The sequence below is a fragment of the Sapajus apella genome, unplaced genomic scaffold (genome assembly GCF_009761245.1).
Source record: "Sapajus apella isolate SASKATOON/1434 unplaced genomic scaffold, GSC_monkey_1.0 scaffold1, whole genome shotgun sequence".
Classification (NCBI taxonomy): domain Eukaryota; kingdom Metazoa; phylum Chordata; class Mammalia; order Primates; family Cebidae; genus Sapajus; species Sapajus apella.
In genome coordinates, this window is record NW_022436941.1 from 53613566 (window position 1) to 53638304 (window position 24739).

General features: G+C 37.2%; 1 protein-coding gene and 1 non-coding gene across 2 annotated transcripts; both read right to left on the reverse strand.

The window, feature by feature from the left end:
• Positions 1-19325: 19325 nt before the first annotated feature.
• LOC116550618 (cytochrome c oxidase subunit 7C, mitochondrial) lies at positions 19326-22189 on the reverse strand. The gene is made up of 3 exons (XM_032276659.1): positions 21970-22189; positions 20606-20749; positions 19326-19419 (listed from the first exon to the last, which is right to left on the reverse strand). Exons 1-2 carry the CDS (start codon positions 22042-22044, stop codon positions 20633-20635), a joined length of 192 nt encoding a protein of 63 aa, XP_032132550.1. The 5' UTR covers positions 22045-22189; the 3' UTR covers positions 19326-19419; positions 20606-20632.
• LOC116554391 lies at positions 19519-19581 on the reverse strand. The gene has a single exon (XR_004270197.1). It is a non-coding gene; the product is annotated as a small nucleolar RNA Z39 (small nucleolar RNA).
• Positions 22190-24739: the final 2550 nt, after the last annotated feature.

Genomic DNA, 24739 nt, shown 5'->3' on the forward strand with positions numbered 1-24739 from the left:
GACTTTTTTCCTATATAGTGATATTTAGAACAGTAATAGAAATTGTTTTAAAATGGCAAATAAGGAATGGCCATTATCATAGAAGAAAGATATCATTCTGTTTGATGAACGTATACTTTCAGCTTTTAATACTTAATTGTATTATCCATCTCGTGTACTTTCAGTTTCTGTGTTTTTGATTTTTCTTTTTTCTTTTCTTTTTGAGATAGGGTCTCTCACTTTGTCACTCAGGCTAGAGTGCAGTGGCACAATCTCAGCTCACTGCAGCCTCAAGGTCCTGGGCTCAAGTAATCCTCCTGCCTCAGCCCAACCAAGTAGCTAAGACTGCTTGCACATGCCGCCATGGCCAGTTAATTTTTTTGTATTTTTGGTAGAGACGGGGTATTGCCATGTTTCCAGGGCTGGTCTTGAACTCCTGACCTCAAGCAATCCACCTTCTCCAGCCTCTCAAAGTGCTAAGATAACAGGCGTGAGATGCCATGCCTGGCCCCCTTCATTTTTGTTGTTGTTGTTTAGCAGACACTTACTGAGTACCTGCTCTGTAGCAAGCAGTGTATAAGATGATGAGGTTGAAGTTGTAGGGACAAAGTCATAATTGATGTCCTCATTGAACACAGTGCAAACTGTGTTTTGAATAGTTTGTAAATGAGGCAAATCTTCAACATGAATAGCGGCAGATTTGAATTTTAGAATAGGAGTTCATGAAAAGCTAAGTGTTATAGGACTCTGATAAGAAATCAACATGGATAGCGCCAGCTTGAGTTCAAATAATGGTAATGTAAAGTAGGGAGAGCAAATTTGTGTGTGTGTGTGTGTGTGTGTGTGTGTGTGTGTGTGTGAGAGAGAGAGAGAGAGAGAGAGAGATTTAGAAATAGGCTCTGAAATCACTTAAAGAAAGAAATTCAAAAAAGAAAAATATTTTGAGACCATGATGGTGGTAGTACTACAAAAAGATTCTTAGCTTAGTTCTCCAAGGAGACTTACTGGAAAGTACATATCTATTTAATTATGTAAATTTGAACATAAGTGCTTTAGTGGACATTCTATAGGGGTATTTTGTGTGTGTGACAAGTCTCCCATTATCTGAAAACTTTTTCAAGTGTTCTGAAAATCAAAACAATTCCTGGGACACTACTAGGAAAAGGTATTCATTACGTAAAAAGATACACTTTTATGAAAATTTAAAATCTTAGCTAATTATTAATTTAAAAAAATCTAAGGTCAAAGGCCTCTTCTGTTAATGTTATTCTGGTGTATAATCTGTTCAAAATAAAGTCATAAAAGCTTATTTTTTGTAGGGACTTTAAAAATCATCCAGTCCCCAAACTTCTCCCATGTTTTAATCCATTCCACAAAATTTCCCACCAACGTTGTCCAGTTTTTTTTTCTTAAATAACTTCAGTGAGAGGGTAAAGCATGGCTAGCATCCAGTCTGAGGTGCTTAGTTCATTTTCAGTCTCCTTGCAAATACAGGTGATTCTGTTTATTCGAAGATCCTGCAATTGTAATTTTGCCTACTCACAAAAATTTATTTGTAACTCCAAAATCAATAATTACTGTACTTTTGCAGTCATTCATGGATGTGAGCAAAGTGGCAAAAACTTTGAATGTAATTATGGGCACATTCCCAGTTGAGGAACAAGATGACGCTTTGCCTTCTTGTTTCAAATCTGATACTGTTAGCAAATATCCTTTCTGCAATCTATTTAGTGCCATGTATTTTGCATTTTTGTGCTTTTTGTTGGTAATTCTGTAATTTAAATGGCTCCCAAGCTCAATGTTGAAGTACTGCCTAGTGCAAGAAGGCTGTGATATATCTTACAGAAGAAGTACACATGTTAGATAAGCTTTGTTTAGGCATGAGCTATAGTGCTGTTGGCTATGAGTTCAATGTTGATGAAGCAATGATACACATTAAATAAAGTGTCTTTAAACAGAAACACAAAAACATGTTTATGTATGGATCTATTGAAAAAAAAAGCTGTGAATGGGGTTTGCAGAAACCTAACTTTGTGTTTCCCCATAAGCAACAATTCAGTATTTGTTAATTGAGTGTCTGCCACAACTTTGTAGAACATAAATACTGTGAATGAGAATTAACTGCACAAATAAGCATATTACAAATACCCAATAAGAGAGTACTGAGTTTTCCCTTGCATATTCTTAGTAGTCTTAAATGACATTTCTGAACTTTTAATTCTTTCTCACTGTAGAAAGAATAAATCTTACGATATCACTTCTGAGCAAAAAATTAAATAATTACGAATCATATTACCTGTGATTATTAGGTCTAGCAGCCAGAATTCTGTTGTGCTTTTCCTCAGTCAAGAACTATGTTTGCAAAAATAGCCACTGGAGCCAGTATACCATCAACCCTCATAAAAGTAACAGAAGGCAAAGCTACGTTCATGCTGACTGGAGAACAAGCAGCACATGATAGAGAAGGATGATAGGAACAAAACTTTTAAACCATCTGCTATGGTCTGAATGTTTGTGTTTTCTCCAAATTCATGTGTTGGAACATAACCCTCATGATATTGGTATTAAGAGGCGAGGTCTTTGGAAGATGATTAGGTCAGGAGGACTCTGCCCACATGAATGAAATTCCTCACCTTACAAAGAGGCCTGAGGAAGCCTGTTTTCCCCTTCTGCCATGTAAGAACACATACGACATGCCACCTATGAGGAACAAACCCTCAACAGACACTGGATCTTCTGGTACCTTGATCCTGGACTTCCCAGCCTCCAGAGCTGTGAGCAATAAATGTCTGCTGTTTATAAATCATCTAGTCTAAGGTATTTTGTTATAGCAGCCTGAATGGATTAAGACATCATCCCTGGACTTTATGATCATCAACTTTTTCTTGTAATTCAATGGAATCCTTCAATAACAACCCATGGCAACTGTCTATATTCCAAATGCGTAAGCTTATCTTGGCAGGGAGTGAAAATTGTGTTGTGTTTTAAGGTGTTGGTAGTAGAAAAACCAGAAAGTTGCAGCTATTGGAATGATGTGAACAGAAGCAAAAATATGTTGAAGATAATTACCATATATTACATTTTCACATGCTCCCCAACATTTTCAATCTCGTTGTTGTTAAGCAGTGCAACGTGATTAGTCCTGGCATATGATGTTTGGAGAGAAGTGGCACACGCTTCTAGCAGAAGCCGACAAACAGGTTTCTTCTCCACTCCATCCCTTGTACTCTTTTACCGTGACACAGAATTTCTATTATTGTATCTAAGAATTTCTATTATTGTGATGGTGCCACAAGAAGACTAAACCTCTGTCATCCTGAGTCCTGAAACAAGAAGCAGACCTCTACTAGCCTACCCCACTTGATGACTAATTATTATGTGGAATAAACCTTGGTTTTGTTAAACCACTTTGACTTTCGGATTACCTTCTTACATTATTGTTACATTGTAAATGTTCCTCCGCATTCATTTCATCCTGAATACACATACAAGGTGTTCTGGGTCAGAGACAGGTTTCTTAGTGTTAATTCCTCACAGTACAGAAGTGCATTGGGCCCCCTTTGCCCAAGTCCTAACCCTAGGGCAGCATGTAAAAGCCAGGTTAATTGACCTACATTAATGGCCAAGGAAACATTATTTTTCCCTGCTTGTAAAGAGAAAGGAGGCAGCTGTCACCATTCCTTCCTAAAAGGATCTCCATACTTCAACCCTTTGATAGGCAAATAAAATCTCTCCAGCAGCCAGATAGTCCACACATGTCAACTTTTAAAACCTACATACCTGAAGAGATCTTCAGGTTCTGGAGCTTCATTCCAGCTGGAACTGTGTTATGGTTTAGATGTTTTTCCCCTCCAAACTTCATGTGGAAATGTGATCCCCAATATGGCACCTCTTAGTACCATCACAAGGCAATTGAATTTCAACATGAATTTTTGAGGGAAAAATCAAAACATAGCAGAGGCCCTGTTATCTGGTGTCTGAGTGTCTATATATCAATATGAATACATCTCACAAGGGCCTGATATGTTCAAATGTGAGAGAGGCTCAAAGCAGTAGTAAGAAGAATCCTGTATTGAGAAAAAAGGATTTTATCAGAATAAATTCTGTAGGAGTCATAATTTCTACAAGAATCTGGGGATTCCAACTCCTTAAAGTCTAACTCAATCTTGGTATAATAAAATAATTTAACTACACAGACCTGGCCCAGAACGTGCCATACGGGGACAAACAACTCCCGGGCTTGGCTTCTGCTGCCACCTTCATCCTACTTTTCTCTAGTGATGATTTCTAGGAGTTGTCATTCAAACTGACTGTAAATTGGACTTGGTATTTAAAAGACCCAAAGAAGTTTCAAATTTTTCCCTTTAAGGATAAAGTAAAGCTCTTAAACTGAGGTTATGCTATTACTTCATTAAGAGAAATTAAATGGAGATCTAAATATCAGCTATAGAATCTTTCTAAATGTATATTCTAATCCAGTTTTCCAGGAAGATCTGAGAGTCTCTGAGAAACCAGGGCATCATGTTCTAAACATTCCTCCTCTTAATAACAGAAAGCCTAACAAAACACAACATAAAATAACATGAACTTTGTCCAAGTCTTTTTTTTTCTCTTAAATTTAGCTCATCAACACAGTGCCACAGGGGTCTGTCTTCAAAACCTTAATATTTCAGGGAGAGGAACATTTTATCTTCCTGATGAAAATAATAAAAATAATTATTCTCTCCCATAAAATTTCTATCCTTAAAAAGTTGGGTAAATGATGACTCTCTTTTGTGCAGACTGTTGTGGCATTTCACATGTATTTGGTTTTTCCTCACCTGTAATTTAGTTTGACATCTGGGAAGAAATATCTGAAGCATAACTAGTTATAATTTTCCACCTCTTAATTGTAGTATAATTAAAGTATTTGTAGGCATTGTGAATTTAATTGACATGCAAACAATATGCTTATGGATGGTAAGCACATACTAATTTCCACATCAAAAATTAAAAGTAAATAAGAAGCTTTTTGCTAAGTAAGTCTTTTGACAGAGCCTCTTTCAATGGTTTACCTTATTTTTTTTTTCTCATAATTACATTACTGGCATAGATTTGGCTCCAAACAAGAGCATTTATCTTAGTCTTGATAAGGATCCAAGTGCTAAATGATACCTTGAAAACTGAATAGAAGGAAAATTTAAATAATTTAGAAGGCAGACACGTAGAAAAATAAGGGATATTTAGAAGGCATAGACACACAAATAAGAGAAACTACTTACAAAATAATGTTGTAAGCATTATTTAGGGGAAAGACTGATTCTACAGCAACCTCTGCCTCCTTTCCCACCCAATGTGAGAAGAACGCATCGGGAAGATTAAGAGCTTATGTGGCATAAAGCAAGCCTGAGTTCAAATGCCCTTGTGTCATTTAATAGGTACATGTCCTTGGGCACATCTGGATATTCTCTTACGTACAGTATATTATTATGTAAAAACAGAAAGAAGGATCCTGGACTTCTCTCTTTCTCTTACTCTTTTAAAAACCAATTTGCCAGGAAATTCTTGTCCAGAAATCCTATTAACTCTACTTTCAAAACATATAATGGTTAATTTTATGCATCAACTTGACTAGGCCAAGTAGTGCACAGATACTTGGTTAAACATGATTTCTGGGTGTGTCTGTGAGATTGTTTCTGGAAGAGATTAACATTTGAATCAGTAGACTAAGTAAAGCATATTTTCTTCCCAATGTGAGTGGGACTCATCCAGTCTGCTGAAATCCTGAATAGAATAATAGGCTAAGAAAGAAGTCTTTCTTTCTGCCTGTTTTTGAGCTAGGATGTCAATCTTCTCCTGATTTCAGATTTTGACTTGAACTGGAACTTCACCATCAGCTTTCCTGGTTCTCAGCCCTTCAGACTTAGACTGAAATTATACCATCAGCTCACCTGGGTCACCAGCTTGCCAACTTCAGATCTTAAAATTCTCAACCTCCATAGTGACATGAGCCAATAACTTATGATCAGTCTCCCCATTCCTCTGTCTCAATAGATAGATGATAGATAGATAGATATAGATGATATAGATATAGATAGATGGATAGATATAGATGTAGATGTCTATCTTCTATTGGGTCTGTTTCTCTGTGGAACCCAGGTTAATGTAAAATGAATCCATGTTAGTTCAAGAGCCCAGTATCTTTTGTCTGAATACTGAAATAGGCTTCTCCTTTGCCTTTTGATTTCAATCTTGCTTCCTACTGTCTTGGGTTCTCAATGCAGCAGCTACAATGAACCTTTTAAAATTTAAGTTAGACTCTAAGTTTTAAAATCTGTCGTTCCTTTCCTCTAAAATCTCCACTGACTCCCCTTCTCATTCAGAGTAAAAGCCAAGGTCTTTACAAAGTCTTACAGCCCCAGTGACCTGTGTCTTACTAAGCTGTATTTCATTGGTATATATTAGCTATTCTGTTTTACTGTTCTTTAAAACTGATAGGCAAACATTGTCTGGGAAACACTCTTCTCTGATTTCTCAAGTTTTTGCTGAAATATTAACTTCTTAATAAAGCCCATATTTCTATTTAAAATTACAACCTCCACTGGGCACGGTGCCTCATGCCTATAATCCTAGCACTTTGTGAGGCAAAAGGATCACTTGAGCCCAGGAGTTTAAGACCATCTTGGGCAACATAGTAAGACAATGTCTCTACAAAAAATAAAAAAATATAAATGAATAAAACTGCAACCGCCTTCTCCTTAACCTACTTACTGTCTCTTTTTTCACTTTTATGTTTTCCATATAGTATTCCAACATCCAAGATACTAAATAATTTACCTATTAGACTTATTGTTTATCTGTCTTTCCCTCTTTAGAATATGAAATTATTATAAAGAAAGGCAGATATTTTGTCTGTTGTGTTCACTGATGTATATTAAGCTCCTGGAACAGTGCCTACAACATAGTAGGTACTCAATAAATATTTTTTGGTATGAATAGACACCTATGCCATAATGTTGTTTTGAATATTAAATTCAATAGTTTAATAGTGCTATCACATTCTTGCCTAGATATTTTTATTTTCTTGTTTGTAAATTGTCATCATCCTCCCCATATTCTCAACTGTCAAAGAAAGAAATAAAATATAAAAATTATCTAAAAATTGTTTTTAAAAAATTAAAATGGGTTTTATTTGCTGTTTTCATGAACATCCTTGCTTGCTTTGGTTAATTGTTTCATTAGATGCTTAGCTAATCCTTTTCAGGACCTACTGCTAATAGAACAACCTGAAGAAATTTAGCCTCAGTTAGAAACAATATCCCGTTTTAAGATCAACTGAGTGAAGAAGAATCAGCAATAGCACTCATAGGTGCCAAAATGTATTGTATTGCAACGTTTCCATCTCAGTTAACCTGATAACAGCTTAGTTAACAGCATGATATATATATATATATATATATATATACACACATATATAAATTAATATTCTGCAGTATAGTGAAGGACACATCAGGTAATATATAAAAGCCCAAAAATTCAGCTAAATATTAGTTGATTTTGAACATTACAACCAGGTATATTGTACTTTGTCATTGATATAAAAATATTCATGTTTTTAAATTTTCTGACTATAACAAGTAAAGTATACTTTTAATATTACCTTAATCTCTTCACTAAGCTTTCTTAAGAAGGTGAATGCAGATTATCATGTATATACCAATATACTATCATTCTCATTTATGGTGCAGCCTTCTGTAATTTTGGTTAACCCATACAAATGAAATGAGAAAACTGAATCTTTAAACTTCAAGTTACAGTCTCTGAACCCAGGCAGTCATCATATTGGTGTAGATTTCTCATGAAACACCACTTGAAATGGCCCAGTGGTCTCCCTTCTCCAGAAGATTTTCAATCTACCCATAAGATAAAAGATTCATTAATTTTCTTCTTCATTCTCTTGAAATGATTGTGATGTGTATGTGTATCTATGCATATATATTTATGTGTGTGTATATATATGAAATGCATATATGTGTCTGTGTGTGTGCATGTATGTGTGTATACATCAAGGAGTAAAAGACTTAAGTACCTGACTAAAGTATCTTTGAGGGTAAATCAAGGATATATGTAAATTAAATATTAGTTGTTCTACGACCATAGAACACTAACAAATGTGGCTGAAAAATGTTTCTAAATTACCAACTCTTGCTTTCATTCCTTTTTAAAAATCATGTTTTGTTTCCAATTGGTTACATTTTAACAAGTGAATTTTAGCCTTTTTAAGATATTTTAATACGTTAGTTTAGTTTGTTGCTTGGGAAGTTTTTCACATTTGCAAATTGATGATTGATTTGATGCCAGGGCACAGGGGTCCAAGGTTTTATCTTAATGAAGACTCCCGCTACCAATATAATATTTTGGATTCTATCATTATTACTTACAAACTGTACAAAAGAGGTTGTCATAACAATCAGGGATTAGTGGCTTTGTGTTCCAGATTTTCAGATTTAATACACACACCTGAATAATAGTATCCCTCTGCTTTTCTTTGAACAATTTTTAAAATAAATGTTTACCTTGAGGACTAAAGTGCTTTAGGAATTTTCTTTATCTATGCAATAGTCTATGCAATTATTGTCTCTCTCTCTTATAGGTGTGTATACACTTAAAATATTTGTAAATAGGGCTGGGTGTGGTGGCTCATGCCTGTAATCCCAACACTTTGGGAGGCCAAGGCAGGCAGATAACCTAAGGTCAGGAGTGCAAGACCAGCCTGGCCAAGAGGGTGAAACCCCACCTCCACTAAAACAAATATAAAAAAATTAGCAGGGGCATGGTGGCAGGTACCTGTACTCCCAGCTCATTGAGAGACTGAGGCAGGAGAATCTCTTGAACCTGGGAGGTGGAGGTTGCAATAAGCCAAGATTATGCCACTGCACTCCAGCCTGGGTGACAGAGCAAGACTGTCTCTCTCTGTCTCTCTCTCTCTCTCTCTAAATAGATATACTCTCTCTCTGTATACATATGTGTGTGTGTATATATGTATATACTGTATATACTTTGTATAACTTACCCTTTTCCCTATCTATGAGCTCAAATTCTACACATGCCTTAAGACCCAAACTTCAAAATATTTAGATACACTAGGCTTCCAGCCCCTGACCCCATTCTTCCCAATGCCCTTTCTGAGCCTCTTTTCCAGTACTTATGGCATCTTAATTTGTACTCAATTTATGTGCATAAGCATCTTCTATCTTTTCCTGAGTTTCTTCACTCCCGAAAGATGGGGAATACTTACTTCTCTTAGTGTTTCTCTCAAAGGCCACTACAGTACCTTAAACATAGGCGTTAAATAGATATTGAGTGAAATGAATATATATCTTTGTCAAACAACTCCTTGGGAAGAGCACATAGAGTTTAGGGACTGACAGTTACTGCACTGACATCCTATGTACCTATGTAAATGGGGCTGCCTTCAACTTTAGAGATCAGCATTTATCTTATTAAATATTAAAATGAGTTCTCTGTAGAGTACTTTTTTTTTACTGTCATTTGATTAACTGCACTATAAAGTTATTTTATAATGTCAGAGAAAGTGCGAAGTGTTCAAGACATCACAAGACTACCACAAGTATTAGAATACAGAGGCATTTAGATTTTAAGATCAGAATTAACTATGGAGATAGAGTAGCCAAAGCACTTTTCACATTGGCTGGCCCCTTGAAGAATTTTCTACTCTCATTTCTTTTTCTGAGTTACTATATATATTCAGTTTTTGCATTTTGCACATGTACACAATATAATAGAATTGCTAGAATCTAATGAGGTGCACAGGTATAACAAGCTCATTGCTGAAACAGGACAATTAGGGACACCAGGACACCTTATTTTTCTGCATTTTATTTTCAACTATCTCTTAAACTGAATAATGTTCTAAACCTGATTGAACCTTCATATTCTCATTTTCAGATTACTTATTTCTGCCTATTCTTCTCCAGTTTCTCTTCTTACCAGGTCATTAGGCAAGCAGTTGCAAATATAATATTGCTCTTGTCATCCATATGCTAAGAATTGTAAAGGGCTGCAGCCTACCATCAAACCTAGATCTTAAGTTGTCACATCAACAACTCACCCACCCCACTCCCCACCATGAACTTTCTTTGCCACAGGCATATCTATCAAGTCTCCTCTGAGGGTACTCAAGCCAAGGGCTTCTTCATACTTCACAGATCTTAGCTATTTTCTTATCTTCAACTGTGTTCCTACTCTTCCCATTTGTTGGCATGCTTGTCCATTCAATTCGCTTCCACAGACATTTATCAAGTACTTCCTATTTCCCAGAGACTGTGTTAGGTAATAGAGATGCAAAATGTAAATATGCCATGGTTGCCTTCAAGGATACTTCGTTCTTTTAATCTGTGTCAATACTTTTGTCTTTTCTTTAATGCCACTTAAGATATTTCAGAGACAAAAAATTTTTCCTCACCTGATGCTGCTTATTCTTTTACTCCGTATATTTTCTTCCTTCATATTCCACAATTTTTTTTTTTTTTTTTTGAGACGGAGTTTCACTCTTGTTACCCAGGCTGGAGTGCAATGGCGCGATCTTGGCTCACCGCAACCTCCGCCTCCCGGGTTCAGGCAATTCTCCTGCCCCAGTCTCCTGAGTCGCTGGGATTACAGGCACGCGCCACCATGCCCAGCTAATTTTTTGTATTTTTAGTAGAGGCGGGGTTTCACCATGTTGACCAGGATGGTCTCGATTTCTTGGCCTCGTGATCCACCCGCCTCGGCCTCCCACAGTCCTGGGATTACAGGCTTGAGCCACCGCGCCCGGCCCACAATTCTTTAATTATACTATGTCATCTCTAATTTATTAGGACAGATTTTCTCTGGGAAATTCTTTGACAGTGCTAGAACTGATACTAATATTCACATATCCTAAAATAACGCCATTTACTAGAGTATACACAAAGCATCATGTTTATATTCTGAAACTTTCAAATAAATATATACAATATGAAGTTCTAGAAAAGACAATAACCTATGGTGAAAACCCTAACAGTTGTTGCTTCTAGAAGATGGAGACAGGGATTAACTGGGAAAGAGGGAATTTTCAAGATTAAGGTAATGTTCTGTATTTTAATAGGCATTTGTGTTATTCAGATATATATATTTGTCTAAACTCATTGAACACTTATGATTTTGTGCATTTTGTTGTATGCACATTTTACGTTTAGTCTGTCTCTGATTTGTATTTATTTCTTAGCTATTATATACTTTTCTTCTAGTTCCTTTATTAAATTTTTGGGCAAATCTATCCTTAGGCATTTTATAATTTAAAAGATTTCTATATTTTTCATGTATTATTTTTTTCTCCCTGTTTAGTCAACTCATTTCCCATTCCTTCCCCACTCTGTTCCTGTTCTAAATCTTTGAATTTCTAATTTACAGTGTTTTTTTCTCCCCTAATATTTGCAAATGATTGTTTGAAGTTATTTCAGATTGGGTTATATTAGGTATTTTTTTCTGCTTCATGAATAGTATTTATTAGGGGTAGAATTTCCATCAGCTGAAATGAAATGTTATGCTTCTAAATTTCTACTTTCTTCTTAAAAATTTATGTCAGGCCGGGCGCGGTGGCTCAAGCCTGTAATCCCAGCACTTTGGGAGGCCGAGGCGGGTGGATCACGAGGTCAGGAGATCGAGACCATCCTGGTCAACATGATGAAACCCCGTCTCTACTAAAACTACAAGACAAATTAGCTGGGCATGGTGACACGTGTCTGTAGTCCCAGCTGCTCAGGAGGCTGAGGCAGGAGAATTGCCTGAACCCAGGAGGCGGAGGTTGCAGTGAGCTGAGATTGTGCCATTGCACTCCAGCCTGGGTAACGAGCGAAACTCCGTCTCAAAAAAAAAAAAAAATTGTCAATGTCACCTGTCATATCTTTGCTTTTTTTCATGTGCTAATATAATCATTAATCTTTGAGAATTTGAGGAAGAAAACTAGGTTTCTTAGTTCAAAGATATTTTACTTCTTTGATATGGTGAAATATTATAGTGGCTTTAACCAATGTTTTACTTGTTTTGTTGAGAAAAACTTTGTGTTGTCTGATTTTGTGGCCCTCTTCTTGTTTTAACAGGAATATTCATTTTCCCCTTTTGCTTCCTTTTTTTTCTTCCTTTCCCTCTAAGTCACCAAGGACACCATGTTCCCGACATTTGTATTTACTTGGAAGTGGTGCCATTAGGAAACTCCTGCCTTGGGCTCCATTGATTTTCAAGTCCCTTCAATTCCCCATTAGTCATCTACAAGAGCTCAAACTAACTCCAGTATTTTCTTACTCTAAGTGGCACTTGGTTTTTGCGTGATTTTTATCTGTATTTATCACCCCTATTCTCCCTACCCTACATCCCTCATCAATATTCCCATCTTGCCCTCACCTTTGCTTGTCTTGCATTGGGTTTAGGGTCTAGATACAATTTTTTTTTTTCTAATCTCAAGTGTTTATTTTCCTATTTATAGGTAATTTAAAATCTATTTCCTAGTTATATTAAACTTATAGGTTATGAGTGAATTATTTTCTTTTGGTGACAATAAGTATGATTTTTTTGGAGGATATGTGGAGAGATTTAGATTTAGAATATTCCATTTTCCTGTGAAAACATGGAAATATTTGGAATTTCTTTTCTGAAATCCAGATAATTTACATTAAATCCCACAGTGAAAAACATTGCAAGGCAGAGTCTTGCTGTAAGCTCATTTTATTCTGCATCTGAAAATAATGGATTTCAGAGCTGTGTAATTCAGAACTATATTCCCCAAAGTACAGATTGTTAGGAAAAGGTGACATTCGGGAACTTCAGACTATCTTGTTGTATAATTGGTAATGAAATAATGGTGCCCCGATCAAGCGGAATTAGTTCTGGTATACTGACTGTATAAAACCCAATTAGTCAATTTTTGTTGTTAGTAGAATCCAGTCTCCCAAAACAGGTATGTATATATGGATGAAAGGAACTCCATGGGTGGTCCAGTAACTGAAAATGGAAACTACAACCACTGAACCATCAGAAATTGCCAACTGATAGGTTTAAAAAAATCGAAATATCAGTAATGTCACATGGTTCAACTTAGCATATATTCTGTCTAGGGAAAATAAAAAATGACTTTCAAACAATTGTTTTGGTAGTTAGTATGAGGGCTGGAGCATGAATAAAGATTTCAGACTAGGCAGTTTCATAGATGGCATAAAATTGCTCTCACAACATAAATGAAAAAATTTTTGCTAATATTAAGCAAATTAAGGTTAAGATGTAACCCTGATAAATTTATCAATATGTGGGTACATAATAATCACCTCCTGGTCCTCCTTAGAGAGGGACGTATCAAGTAGAGAACTTCCTAGACTGATTTCTAATGCTATTAAAATTGAAGATGCTATTAAATCTAATAAGTATTCTTCCATGCCTTTATCTATCTAAATATATTTGTTGAAAGCTTAAGATTTACTAAGCATAGTACAACGGTTTGGAATCCAGCAAACACACAAAACTTATTCTAAAAATATAGAGCCCTATTCAACCCATAATAATTACGTTATCCACCTTTTGTTAGAGCTGGGAAAATTTGGGGAGGGAGTGAATGTTAGTAGGAATAATATGAAAAATTCAAAGGTGAGATGACTGTACAGGAATGTAACATAGAGCTGTACTGTTTTACAATGTTACAGAGGTACTCAACAAGGAAGCACGAATGCTCTGGCATGATGTTGTGCCCCTCTGGAAGAGACTCATTTTCCAATTTTTACAGAAGTGTACAATGGGTGAGTAGAGTCCATAAAAATGAGAGATAAGGTGGAAATGGCTAGTACGTAGTTGCTCAAAACAGCTTTTGAAAACCACTTTGAAAGCCCAAGGCTATTCACCTCCATCATTCTGACCCCTGTCCACACAAGAAAAGTGCAAAAAGATTTTACCACCTCTGAGTCAAGCTTTTGTGTGGTGCTCACACTTGTAATTGTAGATACAATCCACTTTAAATGGCAAGAATCCTTACAAGATCATCTACTTAACACAATTCTTTGAAAAATCAGAGAGAGAAGTGATACTTTTCAAGGACATATGAAATACTTAAGTATTTTGAGGGTAGGACAACTTTTGCTACAGTAACAAATAATCCCCAAACCCCAAATGCTTAGAAAGATGAAAATTTCTTGCTCACTCTATACATCTGACAAAAGGCTATACTTAAGAGTCTTTAGGAACCCAGGCTGATGAAGGCTATATCCCTGTAGCAGGAAGAAGGGAAGTTGATGAAGGGTATACTGTCTTTCAGAGCTTTCATGTAGAAGTAATGCATATTACTTCTCATTTTTTCACTGTCAAAGCAAAGGGGTTAGAGTTTGATCCTATGTGTACAGAAATAGAGCTGTCGTATTTATGAAAAGCCTAAGGACTACTATACCAGGTTAAGGAAGGAAATGTGGGTGCCACACAAATCAACTACACATTATTTAAATTATATACTCACTAAAAAAACTTCACTGTATTAATATATATAGAAAGTGACTATCTTCCCTCTGGGTTATAAAGTTACAATAGCTAGATAACAAAACACCATTTGATAGTAGATGAATTTTTTCTAAAAGGTTTTGATGTGGGCAGACTACAAATCATATAAAAACTTGTATTATATTTTCTATTGAAAAGATAACCAGTATTTTTCCTCTACTCTATATAGCTTATTCTAAAGACCTATGGTCTTTATTGGAAACACTAAAATGAAGGCTTTTTACATTTAATGGCATTTGAGTCTATCTTTTCAGTTTAGTATATAGAATAGTTGCAGCAGGCACTGTCTTTTGCATAACCAATAACCACTTTCTCTTCCCTTCCCGGTAGAATACTGACTTGTTTCAGTATCCACTCTGCCCACGTAAGACTTGTGAGAAAATGCTAATTGGTCAAATTTAATCATTGTCATGCTATTCCCTTGTCCATTATATTCAGAGGTGAATTTATCACTTTTCTGGCCAATGACTAATGAGGGATAGTCTGAAGGAAAACTTTCTTCACTTCAAAAAATAAGACAGTAATTTTTCTTGCTGGATATTGTCAAGTCTGTATGGCATGCCCGGAACTGCAGCAACCATCTTATAACGATGAAAGCAATGGCTCAGGAAAAATGGGCCAATGAACTTGGAGGGCCCTAAAATTCCTGAGCTCCATCTTTCGTTATACAAGATTTAAAAAAAAAAATTCCCCAATTCTTTAAGTCAGTGCTTCTTAAAACGCTGGTTTGAAACAAGATAAAGAGCTATTCCAGAATGTATATCAACCCTTTCTTTCATTAAAGGTTTGTCTGCAAAGAAAAAAAAAAATATCAGATGGACTAAACAGTGGTGCCATAATTGAGGTACATTTTGGCGCAAATTTAAACTCATTTTTTTTCAACAACTGGATTATTTCAATACATTTATATTTGGTGGGAGAACCAATGTCCAACTATCAAAGAAAAATTCATTTTTACTCTTAAAGCATGGCAACACACTTTGGTGTGTAAGAGGCCTAGAATTCGTTCTTTTTAGGTAACTTTTATCATTCTTGGCTTCTGATTATTGAAAGGATTAATTGGATAGAGTGTTCATGGATCACCAACTAAATTATAGATGCAGGATACGTGAAGAAGTTTCTCTGGGCTCAGAAAGACCACAAGCTGGTATGGAAGGTAGATGAACAAATCAGTAATTACAGTACCTACTGAATTACAAGGCTGTTAACAAGGTGTTAGATATTTATGTGGAGTGTTAAAGAAAATAAGGAGAAATCAGCAAGGCTGGGTGTGGTGGCACATGCCTATAATCCCTCAAAGGAGGAGTGAATGTGATCAGGAGCATGAGACCCACCTGGGCAATACAGCGGGACTCATCTCAAAAAATAAAAATATCAGCCAGGGATGGTGACAAGCACCTGTAGCCCCTACTACTCTGGAGGCCAAGGCAAGAGGATCCCCTGGAGAGTGGCAGCCAGCTATGATTGTGCCACTGTACTCCAGCCTCGGTGACAAATCGAGACCCTGTCTCTTAAAAAAAATAAAAAGGTGAGGCTTTACAAGAAAGGTGGCACCTGTGCTAAATTAAGACACGGAGGTGGTACATAAAATTGTGTGACATGACTGGGATGAGGCTGAAACTATAGGGAAGTGACTGAATGTCATGGTGAGGTGTTTTACAGTGAGTAAAATGATGACTTGCATTTTAGCACTATCATTCTGGCACCACTTTGAGAGACACAGTATCTATAGCACAGATGACCAACCTATTAACTATTGCAGAACTGCTCTATGATATTTAACTTACACAATGCCCATTGTACTTCATTCATTTCGTTTCAATTAAAACACTAGAAGCCTAAGGAAATGTGCCTCTAATTTCTCAATTTAGACGTATTTTCTTTTTTTTTTTTTTTTTTTTTTTTTGAGACGTAGTCTTGCTGTCACTCAGGCTGGAGTGCAGGGGTGCGATCTCTGCTCACTCCAACCTCAGCCTCTTGAGTAGCTGGGATTACAGGCACCCGCCACTACACCCTGCTAAATTTTTAATTTATAGTAGAGACGGGTTTTCACCATGTTGGCCAGGCTGGTCTCGAAATGCTGACCCCATGATTCGCCTGCCTTGGCCTCCCAAAGTGCTAGGATTACAGGCGTGAGCCAGCGTGCCCAGCCTATATTTTCATTTTTAAACTTCACAACTACACTAAATTAGGTATTGTCTGACATATCAGGAAAGTAAGGTACAGATTGGCGAAGATGAGGAATATATGGCTTTGAATCCAGCCAAGTCTTAGTTCTGAGCCCGCATTCTTAACGCCTATGGTCTCTGCAGCAAAACCTAAGACATTTTGAATTACTTTCTTTTTGTGGCCATGGCTTAATTATGAAAGCAATGACAGTGGCTTCGATTCTGATCAAAATTCCTATTACGGTATTCTGGTGAGTTAGGGAAGCAACTGCAAAAAGTACAGACTTTTTACTTGGTCCCAATTAGTTTCACATGAGTATTTTTGGGTTCATCCAGTTTAAATTTTTTTCACCTAGAATCTGGACTTGTATCGAGACCTCCTGCTTTTAAATATTGGCTTGAATTGAACCAGTTTAGGGAAATAGAAAAACTACTGTTATGGTTAATTTTGTGTCAACTTGGCAAGGGCAGTGTGCTCAAATATTTGGATCAATAATCCTGTAGATATTTTTGTGAAGGTGTTTCTTGAATCGTTATCATTTAAGACAGTGGACTTTGAGTAAAGCTGATCCTCTTTATCATGTGGCTAAGCTTCTTGAATTAGTTGAAAACCTTAATGAACAAAGACTAACCTGCCCCAAGGAGGAATTCTGCAAGCAGACTGCTTTTGCTGGGTCTCCAGCACGCTGGCATACCCGTATTTTCAACCCACCAAGCCTCCAGAATTGGAAGAGACAACTTTAAATTTTTCTATATGCATCCTCTCGATCTGTTTGTCTAAAGAACCCTAATACAGAAACTAAGCAGTTATACAGCCTCTACCACTTACAATAAACTTATGCACTTATCAGCCAGCCTGCTGAAGCCTTTTTATGGGGAGGGCACATTCTCTATTATGAGACAGGCAGGGTAAGTTTTCTCTCTCATGCCTAGATGTGGCTACCCCAAACTATTACTATTGATTCCTAATATATTTTAACCTCCTCTCCAAAAAATTCGTATTCATTTAGGACTTGTGAGAAGTTTTTACATAACTTATTGGATCTCAACAATCCAATGAGGTAAGCCTTATAATTTCCAGGAAAACCAAAATCATTTAACGAACCTTGACCTCTTACTCTTGTTCTACTTTTTTTTGAGACAGAGTCTCACTCTGTCACCAGGCTGGAGTGCAACGGCGCGATCTCAGCTCACTGCAACTTCTGCCTCCAGGTTCAAATGATTCTCCTGCCTCTGCCTCCTGAGTAGCTGGGACTACAGGTGCACGCCACCACGTACAGCTAATTTTTTTTGTATTTTTAGTAGAGATGGAATTTCACCATTTTGGCCGGGATGGTCTGGATCTATTGACCTTATGATCCCCCTGCTTCGGCCTCCCAAAGTGCTGGAATTACAGGTGTGAACAATGGCACTCGGCCACTTCAACTTTTTCCAAAGATAAAAAACCTTTACATTCCATATGAGAAACTCACTACACGGTGCCTGATTTAGCACTGAATAATCAAAAAACAATGACACACACGTACAGCGGTATCTGAGGAAAGTCATGTAAAGTAGTTGTCAGGTGACTGTTGAAGAGCCTAAAGTGAGCACTAGAAGAGAAACAGAAAAATAAAAATGTAAGGTTTTAGCAAATCAGTAGTTGTACAGAAGGGCCGTGTAAGAAATCCTATGATATACTGGGGAATGGCCAAGGCAGCTATTTTCTTCAATGAAGAGATGTAGAACCACTCAGAGTAAATTTTTCAAAAATCCAGAAATATACTTTTATGGAAATATTGTTTTTTTGAATGTTTGTTTAAAAACAAAGCACCACCCTTTCACCAAAGTCTGGAGGCCATACAGACTACCAGTTTGCAGACTGCTTTATAGGATTTTAACACCAGTGGTATTTTAACAGTGAGCAGATGAAAATATTCAGTAGCTGATTACTGTCCCACATCTTACGAAAAGCCTGGAGTGTAATGATTTCTCACATTTTAAATGGCAAGCAGTATTTCACTACTTATAAATTCAACTCACATATGAAATTAGTAATCAGAACTACCTTTTATGGGATAAAAGGCTATATGATAGTCAGGCTTTGACGCTAATATGATAGTCAAAGCAACAGAATATACTGGGAGTATTTCCTACACTACATATTACATGTTATTACATTCCATTTCAAATATTCTTTTATTCATGCTAAATAAGACTAATACTGGTCACCAGAACACTTAGAGGCAAACATTTCTGTTTTAGGTTACTGGTCTAGAAGAAAATAAAAATGAAGCTCCTAAATATCTGATTAATCAGAACTTCAATTTGAATAAACTAATCATTTTCCTAATGTTCATGGGGAAAACTTTTTTTTACCATATCAAAGTAAAGAGCAAGAGCAAAAATATTCTTTCCTCCAAGTTAATGACAAAAAAACAAACAAACAAACAAAAAAAAAAAAAAAACAAAAAAACAGCCACAGGACAAGCTAAGATCAATTTGTATTTCCCTTAATATAACACTCAGTTTAACACCATTAAATAATCTAAATCACAAAGAGTAAAGCTTGAATATTACCCAAATAATAAAGTAGGCAAATTGTCAATTATTACATCCCCTATTTCAGAAAAGAGGCATTAAGCATTCATGTCATAAGTTTATTTACACACATATCTAGTATGCCATGTGAGTTTGATCCATTTTCCAGAGACTGCACCTCTTAAAATGTTCTTCATATCTGCAAAATAAAAACAAAAATTAATGGCATTTTGAAAATCCCATTCATGTAACAGAAATCATGTAGTTTGATTAAAGTATTTTCTGTCAGTTTGAGTGGCACATCAGAAAGCGTTTACAGTATCATGACATCATTCATACTGATTTGCTTCATCACATGCACCAAAACCTTTCCACGTTAACAGTTTGGATAAGTTATTCTCCCTCCAAACTATGAGAGTCTTTCCAATCATCCCAGTGTTCTCTAGTATTACTGAGAAAATTTGATCACAATTAAACTAAATAAATATTTTATCCACACACAGGAAATCTAACCTCCCAATACGAAAAACTCCTTTGAGCATGCAATAACATATCCCCTTGACATAAGGTTTCTCAACCTCAGCACCACTGGTATTTTGCCCCCCAAGTTGGTTCGATCAAAAATGTCTCACACTGTCAAATGCTCCATAGTGTTGTAAAATCATTCCCATGTAAAAGCCACTGCCTTAATGAGAGATGTTCACAAGTTTGAGTTTCCCAACACTGTCGAGTTGGTGAGGCACAGATTTACAATTGCATCATTATCTGGGACTTATATATCAAGGAGCACTAGAAGGATTTTCTTTATCTTCAGGGGTTTTTCACAACTTAAACAAGAGCTGTAAGCCTAGATTTTAAGAACTGGGACCACAGTGACCACTTTCTAAAAGGAATGGAAAAGTTTATAGTGTTTCAAAAGACACGTCCTCAGCCACTGTTCTAGTAACAGTGTTCAAGACAGAATAACATTAATCAACTTATCAGAGCTTTACTTGGTTAAAAGTGTGAGCTCTGGAACAAGAAACTGCCTGGGCAAAAGTCTGGGTCCACCATTACTAGCTATGAGAGCTTGAACAACTTAACATCTTTGTGTCTCAGATGGGGTTACTATCATCCACCTCACAAGCTAGCTAGGGAACCACATGAGATAGTGATGTAAAGTGTACCTGGTAAGTAGTAGTATTCAATAAACACTGGCCATTATTGATTATTGAAATATCTGTATATAGGTTTACAGCCAGTCTCTGCCAATGCCAGTCACATCTACATATAACCTCAGGCATCAGCCCTATACAACAATTTATTTGTGTGCATGTTATGGGTGAGGGGGAAGAGGCTCCTGAATAAATGCACTGTTTTACAAAGTTTAGAAACCCATTAACTACCTGTTAAATGGATGAGCTGAAACATCCTTATTTTTTAAGCAGTTGGTGTCTTAATATTAAGAAGGGTGTAGCAAATGCAGATCCAAAGTACAAACACATCATGGCTAGTAATCGCCACTTGTTTTCCACTGAAAATGGCAAATTCTGTTGGAAAAAGAAAGTAATAGAAAAAAAAGCTTAGATCATCTGTTTAATAAATCAAAATACAAGTATAAAGGAAATGCTAGTTACGTGATTTACATCATCAGGTTATATATGCCACAAATGCTAGTTATCTTTTTAATTTGAACATTTATCGTTCAAATTCTATGATCTTCATCATACACCACTAGAAGGTAAGAAATAATCTGGCTTTACTAAGCACTAGGCAATGGTCTTAAGGACCCATGCCAAATGGTGAGAAGTTTCTTATTTCAGATAATCGAAAACACTACTGTCCTAAGTAGTCACTTTATAAGAAGATACGTGGCAATGTTAAGCGCAACATAGTTTTTTTTTTTTTTTTTTTTTTCTTTTGGGAGGGAGTCCCGTTCTGCCGCCCAGGCTGGAGTGCAGTGGCGCCATCTCTGCTCACTGCAACCTCCCTTCCGGGTTCAAGCGATTCTCCTGCCTCACCCTCCGAATTAGCTGGGAATACAGACACACCCCACTAAGCCAAGCTAATTTCTTTGTACTTTTTAGTGGAGACAGTGTTTCACCATGTTGGCCAGGCTGGTCTCCAGCTCCTGACATCAGGTAATTCGCCCGCCTCGGCCTCCCAAAGTGCTGGGATTACAGGCGTGGGCCATCACACCCGGCCCAGAGTTTTTTTGTTTTTGTTTTTTCATTGACAAGCACCTTCTTTGTCCTTTACGACTAGGCCTCGTGTGATCCTCCGAAGTTATTACTGCTATCTGCTTTAAATTATTTACACCTGACGCCAGCCTTAACTGAGAAGAATTAATACCGCTAACTCTGCCAACTAGTTTAAAAAGCTTGATCCATAACCACAGGGCCCAATTTCCTCATGATTTCCCAATGACCTTCATTTCGGATATGACGACCTCCAATTCGGCTTTAAGCCACAGCACCTGCATCCTCGGTTTTCCGGAGCCATCCGAGGGCTTTCTGCGGGGCGGGGGAGGGGGCGTCAGGCGGCTGACGGAGGCAGGGCTTCCGGATCTACCTGTCTATTCCTTTCGCTGCTACGCGCTGAGGTCTCCAGCTTCCACACTGGCCCCTGAGGTAAGTGGAATGCTAGTCTGGGTCTCTGCCCCGTTCCTGACTAACATCTCCATCTCCACAGCCCGGAGGCAGCTTGCAGGTGAGCAAGTCACAGCCAAGCCTCCCCTCCCCCAACAAAGCCGATCCCCTTACACACTAACCTTCCCAGGACCCTCCTCATAGTGGGTCCTACGGACCGCAGAGGTTGTGAACCTCCGGATGCTCTGGCCCAACATAGCGCCGCTGGAAGCTCTACGAAAGGCGCAGAGACCGAGGACGGAAGAAATGGCGGCACCTCACCAAAACCTTTTCTTCACGACCTTGTTCCCCTGTGCGCACGCACTGACAGGAAAGATGGGAAATGGGGCGGAGCCTTGAGGAAACGCGTCACAGCGGAGATCTCCTTGAATTGTGGGAATTGTAGTTCAGATCATTGCGGCCTCTTATCGGCCCCGAAGGATTGTGGGAAATGTAGTTTCGCGCCAGGCTTAGGGCTAGAATTCTTGGGGCGGGTTAACGGAAATGACTTTATTGAATCAAGTTAAGCAGTTTCACCTGTGTACTCTAGTCTGTTGAGCAGAACAAGAAACCCATCCCTTTTCTTTTTTGCATAAAGCATATGCTAGATGTCAATGATTTCCAGGACTCTTGCTAATGCTGAAAGATATGTGCTATCATCTTAGCTGAGGAAACAAAGCATAAACATAAGTAACCAAACAATATGCAGCACAAAGGACTTCAGAGAAAACTGAACTGAAGTGCTAAGGGAATAATCACGAACGATAAAGGGAACAGAATGAAGAACAAAGGGCAAAGAAAACTCAAGGCTGATATGAGTACAGCATGTGTGGAGAGTAGAAAGGGAAAAGCAGCCTGGAGCTATCCTGGATGAGGAACTGGTGTCCTCCAGATGAAGGCACACAATTTCAGCAAGCATTCGCATCCAACAAGGCCACTCTGACAGTGTTCATCAAGAAAAGAATATGATCACTGTGTAATCATACCTGAACACAGATAAAACATTGTCCAAGCCACAAAAATGACCAAACATCACCCTATCTGGTTTAATATGATGACTTCTGCTTCTTTACCAATTACAGTCTTAGCCTTGGTCTAACCTTTCTTCCTACTAAGATTTAGTAAGATAGCCAAAATTCGGGGGGAAAAAAATCCCAAATCCAATAAGCATTTTCTGATATTTTACAGAAAACCGTCAGACATCATAGTTCCTCATAGTATGTGGTCCCTCACTGCAATGAATAATAAACTCCGCTTGTCAATTCCAGGTGTGCTTATGGTGGTCTTTGACTAGAAGTAGTCTTTGAGAAGAAACCAGCGATAAATGAACCTGGGAAAGTGGTGTTAGGTTAGACTGTGAAAGACCTTCCTAACCTAAAGGTTACGTTATTTATCTATGGGAGAATGTATATTGCCTCACATGTCTCTTTATAGAGCATTAGGAAACAATTCAAATGAGACCTAAGGTTTGCTTTGAAAAGCAGGCATAACATATATGTTTTATTTTTTTTTTTCAGTTTTTGGAAGAGAAAAACCATGCCCCCTTAAAAAAAAAGAAAAACACTTAAATTAATATTTTGTTTCAACAAGTAGCTTCTTTTTGAATAGGGATGCATGGATTATAACTGGTGTCCCCCACCACCTAATTTATAGAAATTGTGTGACATTCATTTTTTTTAACATTCCATTCACTGCCTTTACATATTAAAAGATTCTGATTTAACTGTAATTGAGAAACTTTTTCACACTTAATATTGCTGGATTATACTTTTCAAATGTAGTGTAAGATATGTTATCTGTGAATTTGGTTCATTGTTGCTTCTAATTCACATTAATTGAGTCTCTTCTGGGTATCTGGCTTTGAGTTAACTCTTTAAGGACCTGCAGGCCAGAGATTTGTCGGCCTTCTCATGAGCTTTGTGGTAAATTAAACATAAAAAAATTATGTTTATACCTGTGTAAACATGGGTAGAGGGTGGTCACGTTCAAGTGGCATGTGAGTGAAGCTATCTTGGATCCTTCAGCCCAGCCCTGCCCCAGCTGGATGTTGCTGAGTGACCACAGTCACCACTGTGTAGAGCAGAGTTGTCCAGTTGACCCCTACCCAAAATGTTGTTCTAGAGATTTGTGTGGTATAGTAAAATGATTGTTTTTTCAAGTCATTAAGTTTTTTATCGAGCAGGAAAGAGAGACCTAGAAGTAACACAGCTGCTCTATTTAATGAAATTAGCCTTTCTTCTAGCTGCCCTGAGGAGAACACAGTTTCTCATTACCAATCTGTAGATGAGAATTTGGCTGTATCATGTAAAATATTATCTTAGCTTCAAATATATCTTTCTCTGGAGTCAAGTTTCTGTGATAGCTCTTCAGCTATAATGAAGATGGATGTGCCAAACATGCCAAAACATTGAAAGTATGAGAGGTAGAGTGGTTCCATTTGAAATTGGTGTAACGGCTGGCATGTTTTTGAGAGTGTTACACACTCAGAAATGCACTTTGCAGCTTTTTGATGCTCCTGATGAGGTAAGAGGCAAATTGAAGTGGGATTCAAAGTGGTTGAGATCACTTATTCTTGGCAGATTACTGACTTTTGTATTAGTGGCTAATCACCTGTAGAGCACACACTTGATAGTTATTTCAAATATTTTCTAAAGAATATTTTTGTCATTAAGCCAAACCGAGCAAAAAAGAAAATTTTATACTAGTTGCTATATGTTTTTTTCTTAATTACTAAGTAGAAAGCAATTAACAAATTAGTTAACTAATGAATGTAGTGTGAGTTTAGGAGTTTTATGCTAATCTTGGTCTCTTTTCACTATAGAAGAAGAAAAAGTTTAAATAAATCTGGCAATATTCTATTTTTGGATAGGCATCATGGGAAATTAAAGATAGCCACAATTTTTGGAAACTCTT

What these genes read in the sequence shown, in the direction of transcription:
- LOC116550618 (XM_032276659.1), bottom strand. Translation starts at nt 22,044, where the DNA reads ATGTTGGGCCAGAGCATCCGGAGGTTCACAACCTCTGCGGTCCGTAGG. An exon ending in ATGAGGAGGGTCCTGGGAAG is followed by an intron (nt 20,750 to 21,969) that starts GTTAGTGTGTAA and finishes TTTTTCCAACAG; the next exon opens with AATTTGCCATTTTCAGTGGA.